General features: G+C 45.8%; 1 protein-coding gene across 7 annotated transcripts in view; it reads right to left on the bottom strand.

The window, feature by feature from the left end:
* LOC144772708 (uncharacterized) overlaps positions 1 to 22,526 on the bottom strand; it is a 1,708,106-nt gene that overhangs the window by 428,847 nt on the left and 1,256,733 nt on the right. For all 7 annotated transcript variants that reach the window (XM_078657210.1, XM_078657211.1, XM_078657206.1 and 4 more), the window contains one exon: positions 11,869 to 11,925. In XM_078657210.1, coding sequence (XP_078513336.1) covers positions 11,869 to 11,925 — 57 coding nt within the window. The remainder of the gene's footprint in view (positions 1 to 11,868; positions 11,926 to 22,526) is intronic.

The following is a 22,526-nucleotide window of genomic DNA, read 5'->3' as shown; positions in this document are numbered from 1 at the left end:
CATTGCCTTGTCCTGTTGATGTCACTAACCTGACCCTGCAGCTCTTTCTCATGCAGATTCGCCAGTGGAGACGGAGGGACAGGAGCCAGACACCAGTGGTGGAGAGACTAGCAGTACAGCTGCACAGGAGCCCAGTGTCACAGAGGTCACCAGCGCCTCAGAGGGGGACCGGAGTATGCAGGTGGAATCCCTGCCTGAGACCCAAAGTACCACATCATCTGATGCCAGCGGGGATGCATCCATGTTGGCAGGTACAGGGAATGGTGACTCTGCATCATCTTCTACCACACAGCGGCCAGTGCCCACCCTCCCATCCACCTCCTCTGGTGCTGCCCGTGTCCGTGTCAGTAAGAGGGGACGAGTTTCATTCATACCTGGCACCGCTGCCCCTGCACCTGTCCCCCCTGCTGCACTCAGTGTTGAGTCTGTTGAACTTTTGCGCCAGCTTTGTGTGGGCCAGACAGCCCAGCTCAATGCCTTCAGTGACCATGACAAAAAATTAAGCCAGGTGGTTGCCTACATGGAGGGCATACACTCTGACATGGGTGGGCTACACCATACTGTCCAGGCCTTGTCGTCCACAGTGACGTCTGCCCTTCAAAAGGGCACATACTCTCATTCCCGCTCCAGGGCATTTGTCCAACCCCAAATTAGTGGCCACATCTGATGAGAGTGACCACGGTTCGCATGCGTTACAGTCACGATACAGCACAAGAAGCACCCAGCAGAAACAACCCTAGCGGGCCCGCCTGCAGACACCATCCCCACAGAAGAACAAAGCCACCCCAGAATGCAAAGACAAGAGCCCGTCAGGGAAGAGCAAGGCCGAAAGAGCAAAGAAGCAGACATCAGGCTCACATGCATCAGACGCATCCCTAGTGAAGGACTCTCCTGTCCCTAAAACTTCATGCAAAGCTAGGCGTGCAGTTTCTGTGCCCACTGAGGAGGTGTTGTATGGCAAGGGTACACCTAGGAAGGGCTCAGAGCTACATTCCCTCACCACATCGACTCCCATTCCAAGCCCAATGAAGCAGGGGAAGGAGGGCACTGTAGGGGATACACCTGGCAAACCGGGGAAGGAGGGCACTGTAGGGGTACACCTGGCAAACATGGGAAGGAGGGCACTGTAGGGGGTACACCAGGCAAACAGGGGAAGGAGGGCACTGTAGGGGGTACACCTGGCAAACAGGTAAAGGAGGGCCAGAGGCGTAGCCAGACAAAGTGTTCTGCAGGATCCAGCACCTCACCAGAGGGAGTGCCAGTGTCTGCACCTGATGCGGCTCTGTTGGTGTGTGGGCCTGTTGTGTCATCACCAGTTTCAATTAAACCCCAGTACAGGGAAGCCATTTTGAATTCCCAAGAAGTGGAAAGGCACCCCTCAGATCTCTCCCACCCACACTGTGTCACAGGTCTGCATGACTCCACCTCCACATGCCACTACACCACCTGGTCCAAACAGCCCTCCAGCTAGCCAAGCCACAAATAGCCCAACATCTCCTGGGCCTCGCTCTACCCAGTCAAGTGGTCCTGCTGTCCCCGACACACAACCAGTTCCCAGTCCGCTTGACAGCCAAGTGTGAGTGGTAGTCCCCCTCACACACCTGTCTCTCATACAGGTGGGCCTGTCCTGCCCATTGTTTACCCCCTGACTGTGATGCTGCCCATGGAAGGGTAGAGTCAAACACACTCCCTGTGCAGCTTCTCATGTCCTGACTCTGCACTTTGCCATGCCCTCTGGCCTTGTCATTCACTGCTGTTCTGCACTTGCCTGTGCAGATTCTCATGTACTCGCTCTGCACTTTGCCATGCCCACTGGCCTTGTCATTCACTGCTGTTCTGGCCTTGCCTGTGCAATCTCTCATGTACTTTCTGTGCACTCTGCCCTGGACACTGGCCCTGTTGCTCTGCTGTGTTGGACTCTACCCTGTGCAGCCTCTAATGTACTTGCTGTGCACCCTGCCCTGGACACTGGCATTCCTGCTTTGACTTTGCCTGTGCAGATTCTCTTGCAAATGCTCAGCATTTAGTGCCTTGCTCGTCTCTATTGTTGTTCTACTGTCACATCTGTGCAATATGTGAATAAAGACAGTTACTCCTGTTGTATGTTTTGTCAGTGTCCTTGTTGAATAAAGTTATTTTGGTGTGTGCTTTTAGTGTACGGTGCCCCATGCTCTATGTGGCACTTCAACATTGCCAAGCTCTTGACCCGCCTCACAGTTTTTCACAGGGGTGACAGGGACCTCAGTTCATTCAGACACTGATACTTGTGGGATCTGTGGTGTCAATTTTACCTGTGATGCAGTTCTCTTTTCCATTGTTTGCTATTGTTGACTACATTGTTAACATGTCAGCTTAGGGGACACTGCCGGCACAGGGTGTGATTCTGTGCACAGGTTTGCATGCAGGCTGGGCAATGTCATCATGTATGTGTGTTATTCCTTTATGTGTGCCCAGCTGTGTATGTGTATGGTCATCTTATGATGGCCCGTTATCCTGGTCCTATGGCCTACCTGAGATGTGTGAAGGGTGTGACTTTGTAGGGGGTGTGGATGTGTGTGTACCCTGGATTGTCAAACACACACGTGTCACCCAGGAGTTGTGTGCCTGTTGTTTTGATTGTTCAGTCCCGTTGATGTGGTTGTATGCACATGTGTGAGTTGTGTGTTGTGCACTGTGCAGTGTGTTGGTGTGTCCATGCTGTTCTGTCTGACTCCTACTTGTTGTTTTAATCACTTGTGAGTGTGCAGGGTGTTTGACTTGCACATCAGTGTTGTGTTTGTTTGATCATCCATGTGTCTGGAGTCTGTTTGTGTAGACTGTGCAGACCTGCTGTTCCACACTGCCATTGTGGTTGTGTTTCTCATGCATTGCATCCCCTATGTGGGCCTCTTATGCCTACCCATGGCGAGTCTGCACTCCCCTACGGGTCTGTATGGCTGTGTCGGTGATTTAAGACATGTGTCAGTATGGGTGAACTACTGAGTACATGAAAGGCAGTATACATGATTGACGGGGTATATGAGTGATTGTATGCATGAGTGAGTGAAGGAGAGAGTGGCTAAATAGATGAGTGCATGCTTCTGTCAATGACTGTATGGCTGAGTGAGTATGTGTTCCTATTTCTGTGAGTAAGTAAGTGGGTGTGCGTATAACTGTTTGGGTAAGTAAGTGGCTTTATGACTGACTACATGTGTGAGGGTCTAGGTGTGTGAGTAGTTTTACGGGTGAGACACTCAGTGTCAGCGCCTTTATGCCTGTATTAGTGGATATGTCAATGGCTGTATTAGTGAGTGGGTCTATGAGTGGCAGTATGGGTGAGCGAGTGGATGTGTTTATAGATCAATGCGTCAGTGAGTGGGTGTGTAAGTACTGGTATGGCTTTGTGAATAGGTTTGTGAATGGTTGTGTGAGAGCGGCAGTGAATTCTTCAGTGGTGTGAGTGGGCTCATCTTCAGAAAAAGTTCAGACATTCTGAGCAGTCGATGAATAGTGAAGCTGCCAAAGAAAAGGCTCTACTATTACACTCATCCAATCACTCAGGCACTACTCTTGCACTCAGTCATTCACTTAGGTACTACCCATGCATTCATCCAATGACTCATGTACTATCCTTGCACTTAACCATTTACTCAGGCATTATGCATACACTCCTGCATTGTCTCAGGTACTACCCAACGCACTTATCAAGTCATCCGCGCACTTCCCATGCACTCATTCAGTCACTCAGGCACTACCCATGCACTCATCGTATCATTCAGGCATTATCTCTGCACTCATTCAATCACCCAGGCACTATCCTTGCACTCATCCTGTCACTCAGGCACTATGCATAGACTCCTGCATTGTCTCATACACTACCCATGTACTTATCCAATGATGCAGACACACCTCTTGCACTCATACAGTCCCCCAGGCACTACCCATGCATTCATCCAATCATTCAAGCACTATCCTTGCACCAAACCATTCACTCAGGCCCTATGCATTGTCTCATTCAATCACTGAGGGACTATCCATGCACTCAATCATTTTGTCAGGCAATACCCATGCATTCGTCAGACACCCAGGCACTACCCATGCACACATCCAATCACTAAACCACTATCCATTCACTCATCTAATTACTCAGGCACTACCCATGAACTCATGCATTCTCTCAGGCACTCATCCAATCACCCAAACACTATGCATGCATTCATCCAATCACCCAGGCACTACTACCCTTGCACTCATCCAATCACTGAACCAATACTCTTCAACATTCACTCAGGCACTAACCATGAACTTATGCATTCTCTCAGGCACTAAGCTTGCACAAATCCAATCACCTAGGCATTACGCATGCACTCATCAAATCACTCACGCACTACCCATGCACTCTTAAAATCACCCAGGTACTACCTTTGCACTCATACATTCACTGAGGTACTACCCATGCACTCAAGTTCAAGTTCAAAAGTAAAGTTTATTAAGACCATAGATCTTTAAACCACATAAAACATAATGTTTTCTAAATTCTACAAATTCTTAAAAAATCATCCCATTCCATTATAAATTACAATTATAATTAAAAGCACGTCCAAACGAGGATAGTAAACACAATCGTTACCAATTATGTGGTCAGAATATACTAAGATCCTACTTTTAAAACATTAAAAGAGATAAAACTTCAAATATCAATTCTTCTTTACTCAGTCTATCCCGCCATGCCCCTTTCCAAAAAACAACCTTTTAACAGCCTGAACAAACTTTGTCACAGCTATTGTGATATCAAAGTAATGCATATCCATAAGGTCCCATCTCACTAGGTCAAGTCCTCTCAGAGAGACACATGAGCATGCAGCGACTGTTGAAATCAAACACAAGTTCAAGATGTGGTTAGCCAGGGATTGAAGGGAAAAAACTGAATGTGAAAAGAAATATCAGATAAAGGTTTCATTCTACAGTTGCAGTCCTATGAATATATAGATGAATGCACATGTAAAAAGTATGGGGCTAAGTTTGAAGATGGGACCTGCAAGCTTCTGAGAATGTGAAAACACCAAGTTCAGCTCTTTCAGGATAACACATCACCTAACTGCATGGCAAGCAGCCAAAGTAGTCTACACGTGTACCAAACTCACTAATGTTGATGTAGCTAATCAGTTGTAAACGGTGAATAAAAGAAGCAGGCCATGTGCTCTTCGTTTCTTAGGGGCATATGTAGGTAATCTCCATTTTGCGATTCTGAAATAGCGATTTTTAAGGAATCGCTATTTGAGAATAGCAAAATGTAATGTAGGTAATAATTCGCAATTTTTTTGCGATTACCTAATATTCCTTAATTGCGATTAGCAAATTGCACATCGCAATTAAGGAATGAGTGTCCCATTCATTCCAATGGGCCAAGAGGCCCATATGAATGAAGGGGGATACATTCTCAAATTGCGATTTTCTATGAGAAAATCGCAATTTGAGAATCGCAATTCCAAGGGTGCCAGGGTGTCCAAAGGACACCTGTTGCACCCCTGGAATGTGCCTGTAAGTACATGTGGCGCACAGACATGCCCTAAGGGCATGTCTGTGTGCCACATGGCACTTTGAATTAAAAAAAAGCATTTTTAAAGGAAATCGCAAAATACCATCTACTTGGAGTAGGTGGCATTTTGCGATTCCTTAAGCCTGAATCGCATTTTTTAATTGACTCCTACATAGCATTTAAGGAATCGCAAAATTGCAATTCCTTAAATGCTTGAGCAAAATAAGGAATCGCAATTTTTGCGATTCCTTTTTTTGCTAATATGCACCTACATAGCAAAACGCCGTTTGCGATTCGCAAACGCCAAAATTCGCCGAATTTCGGCGTTTGCGAATCGCAAACGGCTACCTACATATGCCCCTTATAGCCAGATTCATCAAACAAAAATTTGCTCGCAAAGGGCCAGATTCTGAGAATCTGGCTCTTAGCGAGCAGTATTTTTGCATTTGGGATGCATCAACCCAAATGCAAAAATCGCAATTCTAGAAATCGCTAAATTGCGATTATTTGCATTTAAGGATTCCCTAAATGCAATGCATGAAAGTGTTTAAAATTGCAAATTCGCAAATAGGGCACGCAAATTAACATGAAGTACAACTTCGTGGTAATTTGCAAAAACTTTGAAAAATGCACTAAAGTGCATTTTTCAAAGTTCCATGTTGCGCACACACATGCCCTAAGGGCATGTGTGTGCGCAACATATGTGCACATATCAATTTCAGGGGTGCAACAGGGTGTCCTTTGGACACCCTGGCACCCTTGAAATTGCGGCAAATTTGCGATTAGTTAATTGCTAATTGCAAATAAGGAATGACTGACTCCCCATTCATTCCTATGGGCCTTTAGGCCCATAGGAATGAATGGGAAAGCCATTCCTTATTTGCGATAAGTAATTAGCTAATCGCAAATTAGGAATCAGTAGGAATCGCAAATAATATTGTGATTCCTACATGCATCCCGTTTTGCGAGTCTTTAATTGCGAATCCTTAAAATTCCCTATTAAGGACTCGCAAAACATGACTTTGATGAATCTGGGGGTTAGTCACTTCCAGGCTTGCTAAATGTGTTGCTTGGACAAAAGGAACATCCATTCATCTTCGCTTCAAGTAGGGTAGGATTTTATATCTCTTGATCAGTGTAAAGAAATGCGCATTTATTTAGGCCTTGTGTCATCATCTAAGGATAGATCTGGAATACATCCACAGGCCCTCTACCTCCCTTAAGTAGATTCTCCAAGCCTACTGCTGTCTCTTTATTGCATGTTGGAGCATTTCACGCTGAGGTGCTTTGACTGGGCATGCATAATGCAACTTACTCTAACTTCTACACTCCGGGTCAGAGTGGCAACAATGATCAGCCCAGTGAACTGTAAATTTAACTGGAATATAGTTAATGCTCTCATGTCTCCTTTGGCTAAAGGAGTACTGAGGAGTGGTAGCCTGCTCTCGCTCATCCCAACTCCCCTTCATTAGAGGCCCAAGTTTTCCCTTTTTACTCCAAGGCCCCAGCAGTACCTGGTCAAGTTCATTGTGCTCATCCTTATTTCACCCTGAGTCTCTTTTTATTTGTCAAAAAATCAAAGAAGGAGTGAAGAGTTAGTGCTCAAAAGAGCCTAAGAGGTGGATACGTCTTCCTCTGGTCAATAGCTATCAAACAATGGGATCCACCCTAGTAGAAAACAAAAAGTAATGTTCCACTAGTGTGTCTCCTAAAGTGATGGAAAGCACACAGCTTTGTTAAAATACCCCTCACCCACCTAAAGGACCCTTGATGGGATGCTTCATCACCAGGGTCTTCCTGTCCTGCTGCGGGACGGACGTGCTACCATCTGGAGAAACATTACTTTCTCTATTTATTTGTCCATGACCCCTCTGAATAGTGGATATCAAGCTCATCTACAGACCTGGGTGTCAGCTGCAGCTACAGCTGACCCTCCTCTATGGTAGTGTCCAAGCTCTTTCGAGTGGCATGTGATGTGTTCTCACATATTTCTTGCATTACCTGGTTGCTGAAGGTATTTGGTGGTTGCACTGCAGCTGCTATGTCTGCATTCTAGATGGTTTGTTTATTCTGGTGTTGTCTTGTCCTCTTTTTTGCGGTCATTTTGGAGCGTGATTCTTGTGCGAGGCCTATTTTACTACATCGATTCCCATGCTTTTGTGGGGCCATCAAACAACAGAGTGCGCTAATCTATCATTACCATAAATTTGGTCAGAAATAATATCAGGAACTTTAGATCTGCCTCTTGGATTTCCTTTTTAACCTCCAGAAAGTACGCACTTTTATGCTGCGTAGTGTGTAGCCTGGAAATATAGCCATTTAGTTATACTTTTTTTTAGCTTGCCTGTGTATCAAGTGTCTATATTTATAGTGAAGAAGGTGAATTACCACAGAAGTGTGGATGGACCCCCGGGTCGGGTTCCTCACAGGTACTCGGTGTGCACATTCCAACTCGAATAATTATGACAAGCCATGTGGAGCCACTACTGTGGATTGCAATCTCTCCAGATAAGCGTTCATGTCAGCCCCCTCCCCACCATCTGGCACATTGTTTTGCCAGCTCCCACGCCAATGACTTTTGCTATCTGGCCCAGAAGTCCTACTATGCCAGTAAACTCCATCTTTATGTTTGCAAATTGTCCACCAACAAGCGCACCTCCCTTAGTCATCTTTATTTCACCTTACCTTGTCTGGTGGTAGCCATCACGTAAGATATGAAGGTTTTTTGCAACTTTATCTTGGTCTACAAAACTTCCCAAAAGGTATTCATATCCTTTAGTATTTGGGCCAGTTTGTAAGCACAGCTAAGTTCATGCATTCCAGCTGACTCCTCAGGGGTGTGTGGTTCCTCAGAGTGTAGTAGCATACAGTCAGATCCTGACCACTGGCTGCTACTCAAGTCTTAAGTGGATCTGTTCCTATCCATTGTGCTGCTTTCATTAGGGTTTTGGTGTGGACATACCTCTCCCTGTGGTGCTTTGTGATCAATGACGGGGGTGGCTTTTCTGCGTTTCTAGGCATATATATCAATTTACAGATTTGTCAATTCTCCTTGAACCCTACCCAGAAGGGAAGAAAGAGGGAGGAGCACCTTCTAAGCCCAGCACCTGCTAAGCCCCAGTTTGTCACCCTCCAATCTCTAAAGCCCGTCAATGGCATCTGCCGTGCCCCCATATACTTTGTTTAGGCAAGACTTAGGCTCTCACAACCACGGACCCCACATGTAGTGCCACTACCTGCCACGTCATCATGCCTTCTGAATGATCTTCATGCCTTTACTGTGCCTCAACCTACAAAACTCAATTTTCTAAGCAGATTGACAGCAAGTCTCTTATCACCATAGGCATCACACCTATCTAGTAGAACCTCCCTGCTTCCGAGGCACAATCAATGCATGCTGCTTGTTCAATACTCCTACTTTGGTACACTTTAGTATGCAAACCATCTTCTAGACAATGGCAGTCCGTCTCTTCACAGCTCTGTGAAGGAGTTAATGATCAATATATAGTGCTCTGCTGGGTCAGCCTCAAATATTACACAGTGACTCTCAGGGGCAATGCAAATGAGCAAGGTGCAAATACATCCTTCACTGAACCAGCAGGGCCTCTACATCATAACAGTCACCATCTTAGGCCTAGACTGCGTGTCATCCTAGGCCCAGGCAGCTGTTGTTGCCTAAGTTCAAGCTCACCTATTGAGCACCGAGTCTCTCCTCCATCTCATTGCCACGCGCAGAATTCAGAGAAGCCTGTCTCTGTGCTTTTTCAGCCATCTGCCATGAGGGATGTAAACCAATTCAGAGAAGAAGGCTGGGAGCACATTAATGTGCAGCCATCTTTGTCCACCACTTAGTTGCCACTTCCCCTCACTATTCACACTTAGCAGTTATATTGGTAATACACATTTCGTGCTCATCCATTTATGCAATGATCACAAACTTTCTTTAACAGATACTGCACTGCAACATGAAAAAGTTACACTTCCCTTCAGTATTCTAGCCTGAGTTCCATATCAATTGTTTCTACAACCAACCAAAATTCGATTTCCATCATGGAATGTATTTACAGACTACATATATTACAAAACAGTATAACTATGATCAGCAAGTTGCAATGATTATCATTTTTAAGTTGTGAACTCCTAAATGTCACAGATAAAAGTTCAAAGTTCTGCTTTCCAGGCTGCAGCAGTCGTTTTCACCAATAATACATGGGTTGAGAAGTAACTATGGTCATATTCCACCTGTTCAAATAAATGACTGAAACAGTGGACTAGTATGCCATGCAAGATGGAAAAAAAATATTTTAAAATGCTGTCATAAGTAAATGTACATAGCTTCACCAATATAGAAAAGCCACTGAATGGATATAGTTCAAATACTAACTACAGTGGGTCTAATTGACTTTTGGTGTAGTGCAGCGCTGCAAGCCTTCCTGCTGTGCTGCCCTAGGTCAAAACAAAAGGGCAGGAAAGTACCTTATCTATAAGATACAGTGCATCCCTGTTCTCTTCTACTGTGCTGGACTTCAAAAGGCTGCCTTGCACCAACTCAGGCACCCTTGAACCATGTTGTAAGGGTATCCGCGCTGTACGGATGTTTTTGTTTGTGCATCAAGGATCAGCTTCCTGCACAAAAACAGTCAATGGAGGCACTGTCCTCTTTCTGTGTGTGCTCCTGAATGCAGCACACATAGAAAGAGAAAAAAACAAGGTGAAATAATGTTATTTCTTCTCTTTGTGCCTCCCCAACGCCTACCTTGGGGAGGCATAGGCTTTTGAAGTACTCCCATGTTTACAGCTTGTTGTAAATCTAGGAATATGTTAAATGCTGTGGGTGTTACATGGGAATACCCACTGTAACACCCGTTGCAAACCTCCCCATCGTAGTGTGAAACAACAGTGCAACTTACGCTGCTTTGCCTTATTCCATCAAAAGGCCATGAAAAGTCATGCAGGGTGGATTTACATGGCCTTGTAGAAATGGCTAAGCCCTGGGCACCACCGGAACGTCACAAAATATGACTTTTCGGCGACACACAGGGCTTGTAAATGAGCCCCTGTAGATCTACATCAAAAAGATCTACTGAACAAAGGCTCTGGTGACTGGGATGGATCACATTTGATAGCGATCACATTTGATAGTGTTCACAACAGAGTAAGATAGCTTGATGATTAGAGGTGAACAAGGGAAATCCTTCCCATGCGATCCACCACACCACACCCCAGCCCTTTAGCCAGGTGGAAATTCCATTAATGTGACTTGTCACTGAGGTCAGTATAAACGCTTTTGCAGTTGATTTTGAACACTAAGTAATATCTTGTAGAAGCTGCAGGATTTTCTCAAAGTCAGGATCAGAATATGTGACACGTCCATGCCCTACACCTTAAAGTTACACTATGCCTCTCGAGTAGTCCTTCCCAAACCACAGACAAAATGTTCACATGGTGTGTAAGCTTTCAGAAAAGAAGCTTCTTACCTGATGTAAGGATCTAAAAACAACGTTCTCTAGCATTATAACAATTTTAGATCCAAATATTTATTTCTAGTTGTGATTGTGCTGACTGGATCTCAGCACCTTGAGTCAATGAGAAGCAAGAGGTTACAATTGTGAGTCTGGTCACAGGGACATTAGTACAGAAGGCGGTGCCTGTCAACATCACCACCAGATCACAGTGCAATAAAACTAGGGACATAAGGAAAAATTACTTTGTAAAGAGAAATTAGAACAAGAAAATGCAGGGACTAACTCACTAATTTACAAAAGAATTGAAAATGAATGAGGCTTTAGTAGAGTGTAGTGAAGGCCATTGCTCATGCACTCCGTTGCATTTCTTAAAAATTGGTGTATATGCTTAATTAGAATGAAAATATTGATATGACATTACCGTAAAAAAAGACCATTTTGATATGGTACATAAAAACCAGCCAAATCATGATAGGGATAATGTGTGCCCTTGTCTGAAACCAATTAACCAAGCTGGAGTGGACATGAGCTACGTCATCTCGGTCTCCCCTGTAGAAGCATGAAGTGCATCCCAAATGTTTTTCTCTGTGCTATCACACTCCCATGCTGCTTTAAGACAGGGGAGTGGTGGCTCATCTGTTATCATTGACAAGTATACAAGCCCTCTATTGAGCTGAGAAGCATTAGGTCAGTTCTTTCTGTCTCATCCCTCTGTTCTTCCATTCTACAAAGCTGAATATAAGGGTTTTCTCTGCTACTGATGTTCAATGCTTTGGATGGCAAAACAAGTGCTACACAATCTCTCACGTTCTAGGCTTCGTTGTTGATCAAGGACAAGAATTTATTCTTCAGAAAAATCATAGGCATTATTGAGAAAAAGCTTACCTTATGTCTGCACAGCACATCTCCAGACAAGTGGGTCTATAATAAGGTTCACGAGGTCTGTTGAGAGGTTGAAAATGAAGAAACACAACTTAAACATATATGTAAATATCGCTGCCAACAAAGCATGCTCCTGCTCATCTAATACTGCTCCCTAACACAAGAAAGTTATACTTAACGAACATGTTCTACCCCAAAGGTTTATGCCATTGGTATGTGCAACCAGCCATCAGGAATGATTACACATTTTAAATCATAAAACTATGTAACTGTGACAATTACACACATAAGTAACTTCTTTTTCAAACCCAGGCAAAACTGATTTACAGAAGTGCTTTTTAATTTCTCACACTAGATATGTTGGGGCTGATTCACAAAGGTAAACTTATACTTTTGAGGGCAGTCCTATCTTTTTATGTTCGGAGACTCCGGACTCGTAAATATGCTACTTGCAAAATACATTTGTGAAAGGCAAACAATCACAAAATTACAGAAAAGTGTAGGTTTTCCTTTGTGAATCAGGCCCATAAAGGGGAAAATATATTAAACAAACCATACATGTTAAATAAGAATGCAGGGTACAGGAATATATTAAATAAATTCACCAAAGGTAATATTTAATTTTCTTTCTTCTTACATTAAATCCCATTTTGGAAGCAATATAATATTTTAAGCATAACAGCAAAATATGTGCAAGGGACTTTAGAGGTAGTCACAAATTTGTGTAAAAAATATTGATGTTCACTATTGCCAACATTTTAGCTGCTTGACTTTTATAGGGTGGGGAGCTTAAACACCTCAAGTGTGAAGGTGAAACTGCATTTCTGGTCAGCCTCCACATCTTCCCATTCATCTCCTCCCACAACCTAATTGTAGCTTTTTCATATGTTCATTGTTGATGAAGTTTATCAGAAATGTTGAAAAGGGGAAGTGCTCTTTGCATAGTCACGATGCCATAACAGAATCTATTTTTAGGGTTATTTTTCAGTCTCTGAGTCCCTTAGTAGGACAGTGTCTACCTCTCCTTCTCCTGATGCTGTGCTCTTGATCACATCTTGTTCCCTTATTTCTTCATGGGTGATTGCTCTTTTTCAATTTCCAAGGAGTTGGAATCTGTCAATTCCAAAACTAATTTATCCTCTTCAGAGATAACAGCAATATGGGCTTTCAAATCAAAAGGTAGTTCGAATAGGAATGTCCATCAATACCTGATGAAAAAGTTACTAACCTTCATTGACGATGTATCTGGTAGAGACAAATATTAGTTGTAGATTAATTACCTTAGAATTTCCCCAGGCGTCAGTCTGGATCTGGAGATTTGTCGTTAGCAGTACCCCTATGTGTAAGTAAGTGGGGTTGGTGGGCTGGGCATCCCGCGTCGTGGGCACCAGGATGACGTCATAGGACCTGTATAGATTCTGCCCATGTGTGCTAATGTCAGTTCTTAACACGGCTTTCCATGCCAAAAGAGCAGAGCGATGAAAGAAATTGTCCACTGGTGCACCCAAACAAGGGCCCTATCGGAAAGTCCCTATCCCTAGCAATCAGTTCACAGAGCGAGAAGGATGGGTGGGGCAGTAAGGGATCTACAATTAATATATGTCTGTACCAGATACATCGTTACCGAAGGTAAGTAACTTGTTCATCTGATAGAGACTATTAGTTGTAGATTCCTTACCTTAGAATAGATACCCCAGCAATACAATCTCCGGAGGAGGGTCTGCGAACCAAGATCACATGAGGAAGTCCTGGAGAACCGAACTGGCAAAGTATCTGCCCCTCCAGACTTGACTGCCCAGGCAACAATGTCTGGTTTCCATGGGCAGAGATGCCCATGTCACTGCCTCACAGATATCAATGAGTGGGACTCCACATGCTAACACAGTGGTTGCTGCTGTTGCTCTAGTGGAGTGAGAACGCAACCCCACAGGAGCTTCCTTCTTTTCCAATGCATAGCATATTTTAATGCAGAGGGCAACCTATTGTAGAGATGGTCCATTATTGAAAAGCCCGACATTTCTTGGTGCACACATAGCCAATGAAGAGTTCATCATCCCCCAGGAAGTCTTTGGCATGATCAAGATAAAAAGACAGCAAATGTTGTATGTCCAAATGGTGGAGCTTCTCCTCCTTGGAGGGATGTGGGGGGGGGGGGTTAAAGGTGGGCAAAGTGATGGACTATGCCATATGAAAGGGTGTGACCACTTTAGGAAGGAAAGGAGCTTTCGTTCAAAGCACCAATGCATCTGGATGGACAGACAGATAAGGAGGCTTGGAAGATAGACCCTGAAGCTCGTTGACTCTGTGAGCAGAGGTGATGGCAATAAGGAAAGCAGTTTGAAAGACAGCAGCCTGAGAGGACAATTATGAAGGGGCTCGAAAAGAGCACACACAAGAAAGGTTAAAATCAAATTTAAATCCCATTGGGAGACTCAAATAAAGAAGGCTGATCTGGAAGGTGTAGAAAGGCAGAGATAGCTGCAAGATATCCTATAAGAGTGCCCAAAGCAGAACCCTGCTGGGCCAAAGAAAGTATATACAAGAGAACCTCTGAAAGAGAGGAAGAAAGTGCATCAACAGCCTTTGCTGTGCACCCTGCCACAAATGTGTTCCATTTACAGGTTTATACCATTTTAGTGGAGGGGTGCTTGGCTGCCAAGATGAGATCACAGACTTGCCACAGCTCGATTTGTACGCAAGAAGGTGGAGACTGGAAAGGTTCGGATAAAGAATTGCTCCCTGCTGCTGCAATAGAAGATCCTACCGAAGGGCCAGTCTGATCGGAGGATAGATGGCCATGCTCAGAAGGTCGGAGTAAAACACTCTTTGTTCCCAGTCCGGAGATACAAGAATTATGAGCACTCTGGACACTGCTGAAAGAAACATTGTGCTACATCCAGATGGAGATGCCATTCGTAATCAACGAAGCACCAATGGCAGAGTTTGTTCGCTCTGATGTTAAGAGAGCCCACCAGGTGTTGAACCATCAGGGTTATGCCCTGATGTTCCAGCCATGTCCAGAAGAGGAAAGCATCCTGACAAAGAGTCTATTACCCTCCCATCACTATTGCACCACTTTACCTTTGAGAGACGGAAGGAATGCCTTCAGTGCCAGTCTGATCGCACAGAACTCCAAAAGGTTGACATGGAGACCGAACACCGCTGGAGACCAGACGTCTCTGATTTCTGCCTCTCCGAGATGGCTGCCCCATCCCAGGTGTGACGCATCAGTCACAACCATTAGATCTGGTTGGGAAAGAGAGCGGGATCTGCCTCTGACCCAATCTTGGTTTGTTAGCCACCACTGCAGTTGTTGAGCAGTTTCCTCTGGGATCTGAACGTAGTCGGAAAGATTCCCCTGATGGTGCGCCCACTGGAACCTCGGGTCACACTCCAGAGCCAGCATATGCCATCTGGCATTATCCACCTGCAGGATGTAAGAGGCCATAAGGCCCAGCAGCCTCTGACATATTCTCATCGAAATCCGGGATCGAGGCTGAAACATCAGTATCATAGGCCAAATATTCCAGACTCGCTGATCGGGAGGATAGGCCCGAAACTACACTGTGTCCAGAATCGCTCCGATGAAAGGGAGCATCTGAAAGGGAGTCAGGTATGACTTTGGCACGTTCATAGTGAACACTAGTGAGTTCAGGAGGTCCGCCTTAGTCAGGAGGTGAGAGACCACAGTCTGGTGAGAGCCTGCCTTTAACAGCCAGTCGTCGAGATAGGGGAAGACTGGAATGCCTGATCTGTGCAGATGAGCAGCGACCACATTCATCACCTTTGTGAACATCCGAGGGGCACTGGTAAGGCCAAAGGGGAGCACGGTGAACTGACAGTGCTTGTGGTCCACCGTGATCCGTAGGTAATGTCCATGGGCTGACAGGGCGGGGATATGGAAATAAACATCCTGCAAGTCCAACGCCACCATCCAGTCTCCTGGGTTCAGGGTAGACAGGACCTCAGCTAAAGTGAGCATTTTGAACTTCTACTTCTGGGGGAAGAAGTTGAGGTTCAGAGGTCTAGTATAGGGCACAGGCCTTTGTCCTTTTTGGGCACCAGAATGAGGCGGAAATAACAACCACGACCAACTTCTGACCCTCTCTATAGCTCCCTTGGCCAAGAGAGCCAAAACTTCCTTGAAAAGTGCCAAATGATCCTCCAACATGCGGTTGTGAGAAGGTGGCGTGGAGGAAGGGGTACTGACGAAGGGGAGGGAGTAACCCCTTTGGACTGTTGGAAGAACCTACCTGTCCGATGTGATGGTCTGCCAGTGGAGGAGGTGAAGGCGAATGCTGCCTCTGACTGGCTGATAATGGGCCTGAAATGTCAAAATAGGAAGGTTTGGAGGCAGCAGGAAAGGGTGGACTGGCCCGCATGCTGGTTCCCTGACTTGCAAAGATGCAGGGTTCAATGTCCGTGACAACGCAAAGGCTGAACAGATTGCTTGAGTCAGTGGCTGGGCAGGACAGAACAGGCAGATTGAGATGGACAGGTGGCAGCTGTAAGGCCCAAGGATTTGGCTGTAACCCAAAAATCCATAAAGCTCTAAAGCGGCGAGTCTGCTTTGTTGCTACAAAGGTGAGTGCCATCAAAGAGCATGTTTATCAAAGTTGATTGTAAACCCCCAAAAAGCCAGAAGTCCTCAACCAGGCATAGCATCTGACTGCTACCGAGGTGGCAAGTGTTCTGCCCAGTGAATCGGTGAAGTCCGGTCCTCAATGTACTACTAATTTGGCTGTATATCTCCCAGCTGCAACTGCCTGGGAAAGAATGCCTGGGCCTCCTCCATACACTGAGGTAGCACCTGCGCGACCATATCCCAGATGGTATGGGAATATCGGCCCAAGAGGGAAGTGGTGTTCACCGGCTGCAATGCCAAGCTGAAGGAAGAAAACATCCTCGTCCCAAGATGATCCAGAATCTTGGATTCCCTATCTGGGGGAGCAGATGAAAAAAGCACCTTTTGAAGATGAGGCTTGGAGCACCAAGCTCTCAGGGGAGGGATGTTCCATCAGGAATGCTGAGTCACCCGGAACGGGGTGGCGAGTGTTTGTCCTGTCCAAAGGAGCCCCCGTGATGGGCTTGAACCAATTGGTCAGAAGGACATCAGTAAGGGCTTCACTAAAAGGCAAGAAGTTTGGAAGTGGAAACAGCAGGCTGAAGCACCTCTGTCAGGAAGTTAGTCCTGCCTGCCACCGAAGGGAGCCCAAGGCCAAGGACCTCAACTGACCTTCTTACCACCACAACATAGGAAGCTCCCTCCTCTGTAGCCACGATAGGGGGTTGGGAGCAAGCCAGTGTCAGGTGAAGTGTGCAGACCACTGGCCTCATCCAGGTTCCTCTGCCAGTATGGTTCTTCAAGCTAGTCGGCTAAAGGTCCAGCTGCCCCTCCCATTCCTCTTCACCTCCTTCTGGCCCAAAATGAATGCCAGCAATAAACACAGGAACAAAAGTGCCTTCCGGCGTCAGAAACAACATCGATCAACGTCATTCCAGCTTCGCGTCCACTTCGGAGCTGGCCATTATTATAAATGGGATAACCCAGTAGAAAGTCAAAGGACCTGGGTGTCGATCAATATAGAAAACAGTGGTCCTAGACAAACCTTAACTATACTCAATTTCTATTTATGTAAATAATTCATAAAAGCTGGAGGCACATTCATAAAGACAAAGAAATCATCAGATCATAAATCGGAGGCCACTGAAGATTAATTAAATTTCAAACATCAATTTATTTGCACTGAGTATTCATTAAAAAAATTAACCATATATGTAAAGGCATAATATGCAGCATATGATATTGAAATGGTTATTGTCAAAGGAAGAAAGAAAAAGTGTGAAAGTAAGTGCTTATGTGGAGAATAGAAAATGGAGATCAAAATCATCAAGAGGCATAAGGTAACAATCCAAATATGTTAAGGCAGAAGGGGATCCGGAAAAAATGCCTGACAAAACCGGTACTACTACAGTATCGCGCCTACCCCTACACACAATTTCAATTCCCTTTAACTTTTCAAAGATTCTTGTCACAGTGTAACTTCATCTTTAGTTGGGGTATGAGGGGAATAAATGTTGGGTGTAGGCCCACTCAGGCGATATTGACGTTTCAACGCTAACACAAAAGGGTAAGTGGATTCCTCTGCTGCGGGCCTTCCTCAAGACAGGGAAGGGGAAACCTGAAAATAACCGTAAAGTTAAGAGTGGCGAGGTAGAGCTACAGTGTCAAGATACATGACCCCCAAAAGATGGGCTGCATTAATGTGCCAATATGTGTGCTTGTGGAACACAGCCATGTTACATGAAAGTTAATTGCTCACAGGACAAAGGTCGCGGTGAAAAACCAAGAGACTACTTCATGGTTGTGTTGTTCAAATCCGGTTGATTCATCAGGGTTGGGGATAATTCCCACAGTGCTAAGAAGTATCAAAAGTACGGTACATTAGGACAAACTAGGGTGTATACAGATAAACATAATAAAACCTGGGCACCTGCACCATATCTAGACTCACCCGCTATGTAAGAGCGGCGAGAGACCTTCTAGTCGATTATCGCAGTTTGGAAATTCATATCTGTAAAGATGGCAGCATTTAGTAATAATAGTTGAACGGGTTTCTATTCTGTTACAAAACTGGACAGCATCCGTTGGCGTCTCTTGTAACTGCAAGAATGACGTGTATCAGACCCTGGCTTAAAAAGCAGGCGTGCTGTTCTACAGCTGTGGCTTAAAAAGCCAGCGTGCATGTTATCCACCGAGTGCGCTGTTCTACAGCTGTTCCGTTCCGTTCCGTTCGGTTAATGTGAAGACAGACTGTGCCGGGGCGCGGGCTCGCCCAGTATAGGAAAAAAGACTGGGAAAGGCTGAAATAACCCTGTGTTGCATCACCAAGGGGCATAATAAAGGTTGCACTCATCCAGTGTGATTTCCCTAAGGGGCATGATGTTCAAAGTCCATGGGGGCATACCATTAAGCCAAGTGCTGCACAGACATTAAAATGATACATATAATACATGTGAAATATTAAAACACACGCAAGGTAGTGCAAAACATACATCCTATTGGATCATAACCACATATAGATTACATTCATAATTCAGGCGTGAGTGATGAACAGGAATATATACAAGTGAATGGGGAGGCGCTAGAGGGCGCACAGCGGGATGGCTGCCTTGTAAGACAGCTCCGCCGGCCAGGTTGTGTAAGCGGCGAATATTGCGAAATGAGAGTTCCAAAGCATCTGCAAAAATGAACACCCGCTGTCGGAAAGTCTTGAGCACCTGCAGAGCGCAACAGATGGACTGAGATGAGACCACAAGCCCCTAAAACCTAAAAGAAAATATTGCGGGGCTGTGCAGTCCTGCACATCAAGATGGCGGCGCCCTGAGCGACTAACAGACGGGAAGTCGGCAACATCGGCGGCGATGCCTGATTTACATGGCTGGTGCAATTCACAAGCGGACCGAGAACAGAACTGAGTCCAGGTAGCAACATATCTTTTCGCTACTATACCGTAAACCAATATAATTTTAAACATCAGCGTGGAACAAGAAAGGCGCGAATGCGGGCTTCAAGATGGCTGTGCCCATGATCTGAAACGCGGATGGTTGCGGAGAGCAGATCGGGCTATGGGAACCTTCCCATCTCCCACCTGCGGTGACCAGTAAGTGGCGCGAGGGTACACGAAACGGCTGCTGATGCGACACCACTGACAGATGCAGAAAGGTGGGCGGACAGCCGGGACACGCTGATATCCATGTTCCTAAATATCTGTGCAAGTGTGCTGCCCTCCAAACTGCGCAAAGGCAGTAGGATCCCGGTACACATAGCGCGCATCGATGGGTTCCGGTACCTGTGACCCACAGTAAGCCGCAGAGTGCAAGATGAGCTGCGCGAGTGTATACTCATTGCCTGCGCCCAGAAACTGTGTACCAAGGAGGCTGGTGTCGACGTGGGTTGGTTATCGCACCTACCACTTTCGCCTTGCTATTGCCCCCTGATGTCCTATCATTATTGCGATCTGGGGCGAGTATGGCTGCATGGTTCTGATACCCTAGGGATATACCCAACGTAGGAGGTGTGTGTGATGGGGCACATAAACGCACTCTTGCAGTGCTTCTCTTCATAAACACACGGTGAACTTGCCGCCATGGGCAAACCGGAGAAGCTACAGTCCACGCTGGCATTCCCTGCAAAAAAGCCAGCGAAAGGTGCTGCGTTGCAATCGGACACTGAGGCAGACAACGAGGCGACATCACACAACGGCATGGAACAAGTCCTCAAAGCCATACAAAAAAGTCTTCAGGATGTGCATGGAAAGCTGGACACCATCTCACAAAGGGTAGACAACATGGCAGCCAAACTAGATAAATATGGCGAATGCATTGAGGAGGCCGTGACCCGACTCTCTGCTGTGGAGGATGAGTCGCACACCACCAAACAGAAATACTCTGAGATGGACAGGCTTCTGGAAGTCATTAAAAACAAGTCAGATGACCTAGAAGCAAGGTCTCGACGCAACAGCGTACGAATCGCTGGCCTTCCGGAGTCGACAAACACTGGTAAGATGGAGGGCTACGTGGAGGATTTGATCAAAAACATCTTTGGAACTGAACAACTGTCCGCAGTATTTATAGTCGAACGCGCTCACAGATCCCTTGCACCGCGACCAAAACCAGGTGCACCTCCATGACCGATAGTCGCCCGTCTTCTCAACTACAGGGACAGAGATGTAATTCTGAAATTGGCGAGAGAAAAGAAAGTCATTGACTACCAGGGCAATAAGCTGGAATTTTACCCAGATTTCACAATGAATGTCCAACTGGCCCGGAGAGAATTTGCACCTGTAAAAATCGAAACTGAGAGACATGGGCATAGAGTACGCGATGCTGTGTCCCGCCCGGCTGCGGATTACGCAAGATGGTAAACATGTGATATGTCAGACACCGAAGGAAGCGCAAGACTACATCAAAAAACTCGGGTGGAGGCGTTGGGACCAACGAAGACCTGGACAACCACCAGATTCAGACTAAACAATAGACGTAATGAGAGAACCCATCAGCCACCATGAAGAATCCCGCTGCAGCCATTCGGGATGTTTACAAAACCCTAATTTCCACAGATTAGTGGATCGCCAGCAGATGGCCCACTCTTGCACCATACTCCTCACAGTGCTGATGGGCGTCGAGTATGTGGTCCTCTTACAGTGTCAGAAGGGGAGTCGGCAGATTCCCACTGTTGGAGGTTAACTGTTCGCTGAGTGAGTACCAGGCGGGGTGAGAGTGTTTTGCTCATTGTGGGTGCAGTGAGGGTATATAAGTACATTGCATCGGCGGGTTGTTAAGGAGTAAGTAAGACTTTGCCCACTGCCTGCGTAAGGGTCTTGCACATCCTTCAATTGAGGCCAAATATATCCTACAGCCTCATCGGAGAACTATTTGTTAATTTGCATCCCACTGGTATAGGGAGTGTAAGAATCTGACAGGGGAGTAACGATAACACAATGGACCTAATGTTGGGCATCTCAGCCGTTAGTCATTATGTCAGCTCGATGACGGGGAGAGAAGGGAAACTATCTGATACTTGCAATATAATTGTGTACCTGGCCACATCCACTATGTTGGATGCAGTTGTGTGACCCTAGTGGACCCCCCAATAGGGTGTCCCCCTACTACAGTTTTGACAAGTTTTATGTTTGCACTGGGGAGTGTCTTTGGCATGATTGGGTTGCTAAAGTGGGTGGGGGGCAGGAGTGGGGGAGTGTGGGTTTTTGTTTTGTTCTACTGCATTTGAGAAGCACTGCCATAATCCAAATGCATACATGCACGTCATAGTTCTTCCATGGAGATCGCCCTGGACACACGCAGATAGTACATCACACATACACGTCACTAAGATTGTGAATGCGATGGGAGATGAGTGCCACGCTAATATCGGACAAATTACGGCTTATCACCTGGAATGTGCGGGGGCTTAAAAATCCAAAAAAAGATACGCTAGATACTGGCATACTTCACGAGGCATCACATCGACATAGCTTTTCTCCAGGAAACGCATATAGATCCACACACCTCGACTCGCATAGGTCAAAAATGGGCAGAATCGATACACGGGGCGGCATATTCATCATACTCACGAGGGGTTCTTATCCTGATTCGCAAAGGGGTACACTTTAAGGTTGAACAGGTTATCCCAGATACAGACGGGAGATACATTGTGGTGACAGGCATACTCAGAGGACAGAGGGTGACCCTCCTCAACATTTACGTGCCAAACGTAGACGATCCTGACTTCTTCAATACACTATGGCAAAAACAACATCTGCATCCAGAGGTCCCTTGATATGGGGTGGGGACTTCAACCTCGCCTTAAATGACGTAGTAGATAGGTCACCAACATCGGTAGAAACACACAAACGTGATTTACAAAAATTGCGTGATATAATGTTAGATAATCAATTATTAGACCTGAGGAGAATGAATCATCCTACCCAACTAGAAGCCACACACACAACAGCAGCGCATGGTAGCTGGTCTAGGATAGATTATCGGTTAGGTTCCCTAGATATATCCTTATGGACGGACAATGTCTCTCATCTGCCCCGTACGCTATCAGACCACAACCCGGTGGTACTTACGCTAAAAATACCGCATTATGTGCC

This window comes from Lissotriton helveticus, chromosome 8 (genome assembly GCF_964261635.1).
Source record: "Lissotriton helveticus chromosome 8, aLisHel1.1, whole genome shotgun sequence".
NCBI lineage: Eukaryota > Metazoa > Chordata > Amphibia > Caudata > Salamandridae > Lissotriton > Lissotriton helveticus.
Note: the sequence above shows the minus strand (reverse complement) of the source record. Positions and strands in the feature narration are given on the sequence as shown.